Source organism: Scyliorhinus canicula, chromosome 16 (assembly GCF_902713615.1).
Source record: "Scyliorhinus canicula chromosome 16, sScyCan1.1, whole genome shotgun sequence".
NCBI classification, from domain to species: Eukaryota; Metazoa; Chordata; class Chondrichthyes; order Carcharhiniformes; family Scyliorhinidae; genus Scyliorhinus; species Scyliorhinus canicula.
Window position 1 is genome coordinate 108,998,451 of NC_052161.1, and position 8,744 is coordinate 109,007,194.

Below are 8,744 nucleotides of genomic sequence, written 5' to 3' on the forward strand. Positions count from 1 at the left end.
TTCATGTACAAGGACACCCAGGTCCCTCTATTCATCATTCACCTCACCCTCTGCTTTGTGGGGTCTTGCAGCGTACAATTTGGTTTGTCTATTTGACAGCCGTGCAGAAACGATTCACTGGCTGTGAAACATACAGGGCTGCATATGATTGGCGAGGGGGGTGGGGAAGATGGCTTGTCAGTTTGATTGACCAGCAGTCCCATCACTGCCCAGAGTGCATTAGTAGGCACTGCCAGGACTACAAGCAGGCCCAGGAAGGTGCAATGGATCCTGAGGGAGACCGAGCTATTGGATGGGGAGGGTTTGAGCAGTTTAGGAAAGGTGATGGGTTTTGGTGAGCAAGCAGGCAGGAAGAGGGAAGTCCTATTTTAGGTGGGGTTCCCCCCCCCCCCCCCCCCACATGTGCAATGGGTCCAGCCAGCCCCCCACAGATATTGTCCCCCCACCATCCTGCCACTTTAAAAAATCTTTTAAAAGACCTGCCCTCTACTGCCCAAATACACATGCCACCCGTGCTATGGTGTGAGCAGCATATTATTAGGGCTAATTGATAAGAAGCTCAATTGACCCTCGATGATTTATTTAAAAATGGCAAGTAGGCTGCCAATTTCAACGCCTGCCCACCTACCTATATTATAGGGGTGAGCTTGGGGGTGGGTGGGAAGGTGGTAGAGTTGGCACCCACTTTATTTTACCTGCCCCCTCCCCCCCCCCCACACCAAAAACAGGCCCATTGTGATGAATAAATGTGACTGCTTTCTTTTTTTCCCTCATTTTGCCCTTGAGTAAGTTCTGAGACACATGTAACTCGCCTTTATTAAATGAAAACATTTATCAGCGTCCATCGCAACAGCTAAATTAACAACATACACAGGAAAATACAATCTTATATAATCAGAGAATGTATGTACAACTGAGTTCTAATACCAGACACAGACATAAGCAACCGTGGGGAGGGAATGGGTCTGGGCTACATGCATTGCCCTAGAGTCTAAGCATGTTCTCAATAAGGGCACAGAGCTTTGGAATCATGTTTTTTTTAAAAAGAAAGGTTGCTCATGTGAAAGACTCAACGGCATTTGTGACGTTTTAGAATCACCGTGTGCTGCTGTGCTACAAATACTGTTCCCCCTTGGTAGACATCGTTTTCTTAAAGTTTGACCTGGAGTTTAAGAGGAGAAACACATTGTCAGTAACGCAAGAGAAATTCCTGACAGCTTCAACCTTGTAAATTAATTCCGAACGTTCACAGTTAATGTCCGCGGTAAATCTGTGCTGCTTCACCGGTGATCTGCTCTTGCAACTTTTAAAAGCGACTGGTTTCATTTGTGAGACATGTGTGCTCTGCGTCTGCACTATAGATCCCTTTTATTATTTTAGACACCATAATAACATTGCTGTCTCTCTACCTTCTCAATTGCTCTCTACCTTCTCAATTGCAAAGCAAAACGAGTTCATGCGTGGATGGAGAGTAAACAAAATGAGGCAGCAACAACAGGAAAACTTTGAGACAAAGAGTTAAAAAGAGGAATATGGAGCACAAAGGAGTTGACTTGATATGCTTCTTTTATTCATTCCAGGATTGCAAGTGTCGCTGGGGAGTCCAGCATTTATTGCCCTCCCCTAGATCTTGAAGAGGTGGTGGTGAGCTGCCTTCTTGAACCGCTGCGGTCCCTGTGATGTAGGTAAACCCACACTGCTGTTAGGGAGGACGTTTCCGGATTTTGATCCAGCGACAGCGAGGGGACTGCAATATATTCCCAAGTCTGGCTGGTGAGTGAAACATCCAGGTCATGGTGCTCCCATGTGCCTGCTTCCCTCGTCTTTCTAGGTGATAGTGCTTGAGGGTTTAAAAGCTGCTGCCGAGTGAGCTTTGGCAAGTCGCTGCAGGTGTGCAACTTGCATCATTTGTTAGTTTCATTTCACCGGGTTTATTTAAGTATAAAAATTTGAGGCAGCACAGAGGCGCAGTGGGTTAGCCCTGTTGCCTCATGGCGCCAAGGTCCCAGGTTCAATCCCGGCTCTGTGTCACTGTCTGTGTGGAGTTTGCACATTCTCCCTGTGTTTGCGTGGGTTTCACCCCCACAACCCAAAGATGTGCTGGTTAGGTGGATTGGCCACGCTAAATTGCCCCTTAATTGGAAAAAATGAATTGGGTACTCTAAATTATTTTTTTTTAAAGTGTAAAAATTCGAGGATGAATATTTTAAAGTTATTCAGCCACTTAATTTGTGTAGTGAAATTGGCCATTTAAAAATTTTAACAACTTTGATTATTGCCAACTCTGATTGACTGTATTCAGCACATGACTTACCACCTCCAGGTCACCCCCCCCCCCCCCCCCCCCCCCCCCACTCCACCACTGGCTGCCCCCACAACACAAACCACCCTCCACCTCTCTCCACACACCCCCTCCACCCTTTTTAGGTCACCGGAAATATTAATCACCAGAGCGCATCACCTTCCAAAGCCAATTGGAAGACCCTGCTTGACAGTAAGTCATCACCAACATTTTTATAATTAATAAGTGACAAATATTGAACAAAACTTTGAAAAATCACAACATTTTGCTACTGGCCCTGTGATGTTTCTCTGAATTTACTGGCGGTAATATTCTGCAGATTAATCTTTCATTTCTGCAGTCTGCCAGGACACTGTCGGAGGCTTTGACAGAGCCCCAATTATAAGCAGACCTCTGGCTGTGAACTTGTGTTTTATGCAAGATGTATTTCAGACGTACTCTTTGACGGTGGATGGCTGGGAGGATCTGTAGTATGTCTGGCCCCTCCTCTCTTCATTTGGGCAGGAACAGCAGAGGAAAGATCCTCCCAGAATGGTGAGGCTTGCAGCTGCCCACCCTACAAACAGGGCCGAACCAAACTCGTACCTGCAACAGCAAACAGGAAGAGGTCAAAGTTCACAGTCTGGAATATGCTAACCTTCTAACAAAGCAGACACTTAGACCTCAGTAATCTTCTACTTTAGTTTAAGAAAATATTTACATATGCTTAAATGAAAATCACCATACTAATAATTAGATGGCATGGTCCTTCGATAGCATTTATCTCTAAAGACAAATTTTTTAACTTACAGTATTTTTTTCAATGACTATTACCTCTTTCCCCTCTCCCCTACCGCCGCACACCCCCACCACCTTTCCCTTTCCCTAATCCAAAGTACACATTCACACTGGGTTATGGTGTCCCCTCTGGTCCCTCACCAACAGACTTTCTTTACACATGAGGACAGACAGTGAATGTTGTCTTCCCATACTGCAGAGTAATGCACCGTGGGCCAGCTCTCAGCCAATACCCACACACAGGGGCATTTCAGAAGGAATTAGTAACAGAAGTGGCAACCTGATTCCTCATCGAAGGAGTGCGGAGATTGATTGTTTCGACCCAAGCTGCTAGCTGGGTCGAGAGTAGCCAATTTGGCATAATCTAGTGTTATCAACCCTCCGGGCTTGTGCCCTGGAGTGTCCAGGAATCAAATAAATATATCCTTTCAGCTACCAGAGGAAAACATCTTAAAAAATATATATATATATTTCCTTACTTTGAAGAGTTAAGTTCACTATTCACAAATATATTGTGAAGTAGTTTGCTTGACTGGACATGATAGAGAGAGGAACCAGGTCAAGGGGTAAAACCTCCAGGAATAGGTCCAACAAAAGTTAGCAACCCTAACCCTGCTGAAAGGTGCTTGTGTTTTGATGGAGGCAGCATTTGGGCTAAGTTGTGATGTTACCCATTTTGAAATAGCACACCAAACCTGTATTTGAACGGAAAATGTACTGTCGCTGGGACGTTTGCCCAGTTCTCCTGCTATTGCATTAAGGCCAAGTTCTGCCCCCCCCCCCCCCCCCCCCCCCCCCCACCGACGCTTCTGTACTTGGGCGAAGCCCATTCAGCGTCAAACGTGAAAGCTGAATTATCAGAGATGGCTCCATTTGTGCAACCCACTGGCCACAGTCCTGTCTCACTGCTCTGTACCTGGCATTGACCGGTGTTAATGGGTCAAAGAATTCGTTTGAAACTTTAGTTGCATACCAGGATACCGCCACCAGGGTGCATAGTCCTGTGGAACAGACAACAGGCAGGAATCAGGAGTCAGTTTTATGTTAGACATCAAGTCAATGGCAAACACATGGCCCATTAGCTATTAGCACACTGCAGCCTCCGCAGGATGAAAACCTGTCAGGTATATGTAAGCTTTAAGCTGCATCCCCTTTTTTGGAAAATCTGTTATTACTGTTTTGTTCCACTTCAGCCCCACGCTCCTGATCTATGGGCACCCGGTGCGGACAGGGGAGGGGAAGGAGGAGGGCCTCCTTGTGAATATGCCCCTGGGCCTGGCCAACCTTGCCATAAACAGGTAAAGGCAGCAGGCGACAGGGGGGTTGTTCAACTCCACTGTCTGCTCCTCTTCTGCAGCCACATCCACTGCCGAGTGCCCCTGGAGAGGGAGCATGCGACATCCACGGGCATCATCGTGCAAGGGCAAGGCCTGGGGTGCTTTATCAACCCTTTTGATCACATTTCCGTATGATGTTTTGAGTTTCATTTGCACTTTGTTTTTGTTTAAGGGGCTGTCCCTTTTAATTTGTCCCTCAGTTTGTTTGATTTAGTTTAATTGGTTCAAATAAAATAGTTGAAAACGTATCTGTACTCCAGCATTGGACAGCTGAATAAGTACAACTCATTCCTTTAATCTTCGAGCATCCTGACCAGACACATGTATCTTGGTTGCACAGATCAGAAAGATCCCAGGCTTAGTTTGTGCTGTGCTCACTATTCCCAGCTGACCTGGTAGAGGTAACACGGTTGACCTCCGCGTACTTTGGTTAGAGAGCAAGAGAAGTCTGACTTCCCAACCCCTGTATAGTGATCTTGCTGGCAAATCCATGTGGATGGACCTCGGGTAAGATCAAGCTCAACCATAGCTCCCAGTGAATGAACAGTCTGCCAATACTGATGGCCAAGGCTCCTTCATGGAGTATGGTCAATTGGGGGCTGTACTGGGGGGTTGGAGGGGGTGGGGGGGGGCATTACAACCCCCTCCCCCACAATGGAATTAGATTGCAGTGCGAATCAATGCCTTTGGGAGAGGTGGGGACAATATTGAAACCACATGGGAACATCTCAATCAGTGTATGGGTAAATAGTGTATCTAAGCTATGGTCACATTATTAGCTCAATGCTTCACTGTGCTCGGGCAATGCTCATAAATAGTAGCAACAAATCTTATTGAACAAAAGAAACACTTGCATTGATGTAGCACTTTTTATGAGCAGCAGACATCTCAAATGCTTTACAGCCAACTAAGTAATTTAGAAAATGTAGACACAGTTGTAATGTAGGGAACATAGCAGTCAGCATGTGTACAGGAAGCCCCCACAAACCACAATACGATGACTAGATAATCTGTTTTTACGGTATTGATTGAGGGATAAATATTGATGGAGACACCAGGGAAATACCCTCCTCGAAAAACAGTAGCATGGGAGCTTGTCCATTCACCTGAGAGGGCAGCAGGGGCCTCGGTAAAATCTCTCACTCGAAAGAAAGCACCTCCAACAGTGAAGCACTCCTTCACTACTGCATTGGAGTGGAGTGTCAGCCTTGATTTTCATGCTCAAGTCCAGGGGTGGGACTTAAACCAGCCAACAGCTTGGTAACTCAACAATGAGTCAAGAGGGTGACTCACTGAGACCCGGCTGCAATGAATGTCCTATAAATATCACAAGTGAGCATCAATAATGGCTATGGCTACAAACAAGTTATTTACAGAAATTAACTTAGGTGAAGGGTTAGTTTAAAAGGGAAGTTTAAAAGAGAATGGAAAATATTGAGTTCATTAAGTCATTTTTGATGATTGTAGTTTTGAAAGTCTTTCGACTTCAGGAGGGATAAAAAATTGAGGCAGGTCAAGAGTTCCATCATCCTGTGCTGCCTGCAAAGAATGTGTTGGAGTAGGGGGCAATGCAACAAGTCTTTACTTTAAACAGTGAGAAAGTAGAGAAGGGAAGGAGAGGCGACTCAGATCTTTTAATAAACTGGAGAGGAGCCTCAAGCACACAATCCCATTGATTGAAAATAAACAAATGAGTGCAATCATAATATAATCAGACTCCATTCACAATGAAAGTTGAAATTCCCTGAGTCCAGCAGTCTTTGTAAAGTCAGAAACACGACGAGGGCATAACACTCACAGAAAATGACAACTTGGTTAATGCTTTTGGTCCAGCACTATCTGACACAAAGTCCCTTTGAATATCTCGATATAGATACATAAAGTAAACTTTCAACTCACCAGCCATGAGAAAAAGCACTCCTCCCGAGACTGCAACCCTGCTTTTGGTGAGTGGGTTATTGTCTCCTACCTTTGTGCATTTCATTCCCACGACACTAACAATGATGCCAATGAAGCCAAGGACAACTGAAACAATCATCAGGGCCCGGGACGCCTGGATGTGGACTGAAAATGGGAAAAAGCACAGAGGGGGAAATTAATAACAATAAGGCATTCACTCCTTATCCAGACGTATCAGGAGTTCATTTAAATTCTTTTCACACAATGCAATGTCCACCAATTCAATTCACAAAACAGGTGGTGGAAAGTAACCGTTCGTGAACATAAACCATCACCGCAAAATAGAATGCAACTTTCCCGCATTTTATTTCCAATTTTACGATCAAGAATTTTGTTTCAAGGACAAGATTTTTTCCCTCCTGAACGCCTAGAAGAATGGACCGACTAAAAATGAAGATTTGAAAATTGTGTTGAATCCAGGAAAAGATTCAGTCCCATATTGCATGTGGTCGCCGGGAATGATGTGTTTTTCCGAGGTTCAATTTGCAAATCCATTTTAAGTGTATCTCAGGCTCAAATTTCAGTGGGTGAAGTTTGGAGAGTGTGAACAGCCCGGACAGGTACATGTGACAATAAGAAATTTGGCGCCTGTGCAGTGACAGAGACAGAGAAAGAGTTCACGTTCCAGGTCGGTGACCTTTCAAAAAATAAATCATTGACCTGAAGCATTAACTCTGTTTCTCTGTACACAGGCGCTGCCAGACCAACAGAATCTTCCAACATTTACTGTGTTAATTTCAGATCGCCAGCATCTGCAGGGTGCTCTTGTGTGTTTCAGACTGTCTCCTCTCCAGGTTAAATTGGAGCCTAACTTGGATATTAACATTCGAACTTTGGAATCCACTCTACCGTTGCTGTGTCGAGTTGTCAACTGCGGTTGGACATATTCCTGGAGTTTTATTAAACAGATCCCACCTCCCCTCACTAGTTGTCGAGGCACATCCATCCTCGCATTCTCCTCATTTCCAGATTGGACAGTTCCCCAACCCTCCCCCTACAATTCTTTAATTAATAAGCAAAAGACTCCAAAGAAAGTGAAAACGCCGCATTTTATAATCGTCCTATGATTTATAACCCTCCAGCGGGAGATTAAACTTTTAAATCTTGGAAAGTCCAGGAGAGTTGGCAACTCCTGTTGAAATGATGAAACAAAGGGTCCGGCAGGTTCTAATCGGTTTACCCCAGTAATCCCTCAGCGAATAATAAGTTTTTTTGCAGCAGCGAATCAACAAGTAAGCAAGCACAAACCAACCCTCTTCCATTTATCAAAAGGGGGTGCAAATGTAAAGTTACTTGGGGGGAAAATCAGAGACAATTGTGTCGTTCAAACGGGCAATTTCACAGCTCTCCAAAACATCCCCCACCCCCCGCCCCCACCTTGTCAATTTCCATTTTAACCTCGTTGCCCGTTAGTCAATTTCACTGTGGCCGGCAAACAATCGCAGATCACAAGCCGAAGGGGGTCAGCACAGTTACAGAGCAGGAGGCACAACAACACGCCCTGTCCACCCTCATCCCTTCCCCTCCTGTTACTCACCGTCCAGCAGCAACAAGGAGTCGTACACTTTGCACTGCACTTGCCCGGTGCTCTGGGAGGCGCAAGACATCCAGAGCCCCTCGTACAGCCCCACGGCGGTGATGATCGCGTCCCCGGCATAGGAAGACTGTTTCCACTGGGGTAGAGCTGTGGTGGAGATGATGCCGACCCATCCTCCCAGCGCCAAGAAATAGCCAAGCAGCTGAAACCCCGAATTGGCCATGGCGGATGATCCTATTTGTTTCCCTCTCTCCCCCCCCTCCCCCCACCCCTCCACCCCTCCCCACCCCACCCCCTCCTCCCCTTTATTATTGCCCCCGAGTCAAGGGCAAAGTATCCAGTCCATGCAGGCAGCCTCTCGTAAACGTGGTCACACAGGAGGGAACTTCAATTGCAGAGATGGTGCGAATGCCCCAGAGATTGATAACGGATTTTGTGCTGTGATGAACAGCAGGCAGTTTGCAATACCCAGAGACCAGCTCATAAATCCCTCAAGCAGCAGGGGGAAAAAGCCTTTTGACGCGTTGAGAGCAGAAGGAGCAGGACAAAGGCGATTGGCTCCCTCCGCAATTCAGTAACTCCCTCTTGGTGCCGGTGGAATGAAGTGAACTTGGTTCTGAACAAGAAAACCCTCACCTCTCACTGCCACACAGCACGTCCTCTGCCTGAGAGAGACACATATGTCCGCACTTTGAATCTCTGGTCATGTTATGAACATAGAACATACAGTGCAGAAGGAGGCCATTCGGTCCATCGAGTCTACACCCTATCCCTGTAACCCAATAGCCCCACCTAACCTTTTTGGTCACTCAGGGCAATTTATCATGGCCAA

At 46.0% G+C, this 8,744-nt stretch overlaps 1 protein-coding gene across 2 annotated transcripts; it reads right to left on the reverse strand.

Moving 5' to 3' along the window:
* Positions 1-798: 798 nt before the first annotated feature.
* Positions 799-8,171, reverse strand: cldn19 (claudin 19). Of its 2 annotated transcripts, none has more exons than XM_038773575.1 (5): positions 7,913-8,171; positions 6,316-6,480; positions 3,996-4,080; positions 2,741-2,887; positions 799-1,162 (listed from the first exon to the last, which is right to left on the reverse strand). In XM_038773575.1, exons 1-5 carry the CDS (start codon positions 8,133-8,135, stop codon positions 1,114-1,116), a joined length of 669 nt encoding a protein of 222 aa, XP_038629503.1. In that variant the 5' UTR covers positions 8,136-8,171; the 3' UTR covers positions 799-1,113. The 2 variants fall into 2 exon arrangements, with proteins under 2 accessions (XP_038629503.1, XP_038629504.1); XM_038773576.1 differs by lacking the exon at positions 7,913-8,171 and adding an exon at positions 7,225-7,382.
* Positions 8,172-8,744: the final 573 nt, after the last annotated feature.

Excerpts from the sequence above, each read along its gene's own strand:
- cldn19 (XM_038773575.1), bottom strand. The coding sequence starts at position 8,135 with ATGGCCAATTCGGGGTTTCAGCTGCTTGGCTATTTCTTGGCGCTGGGA. Across the intron at positions 6,481-7,912 it reads CTCCTTGTTGCTGCTGGACG|TCCACATCCAGGCGTCCCGG; the intron begins GTGAGTAACAGG and ends TCCCATTTTCAG. Across the intron at positions 2,888-3,995 it reads TTAACACCGGTCAATGCCAG|GTACGAGTTTGGTTCGGCCC; the intron begins GTACAGAGCAGT and ends TTGCTGTTGCAG.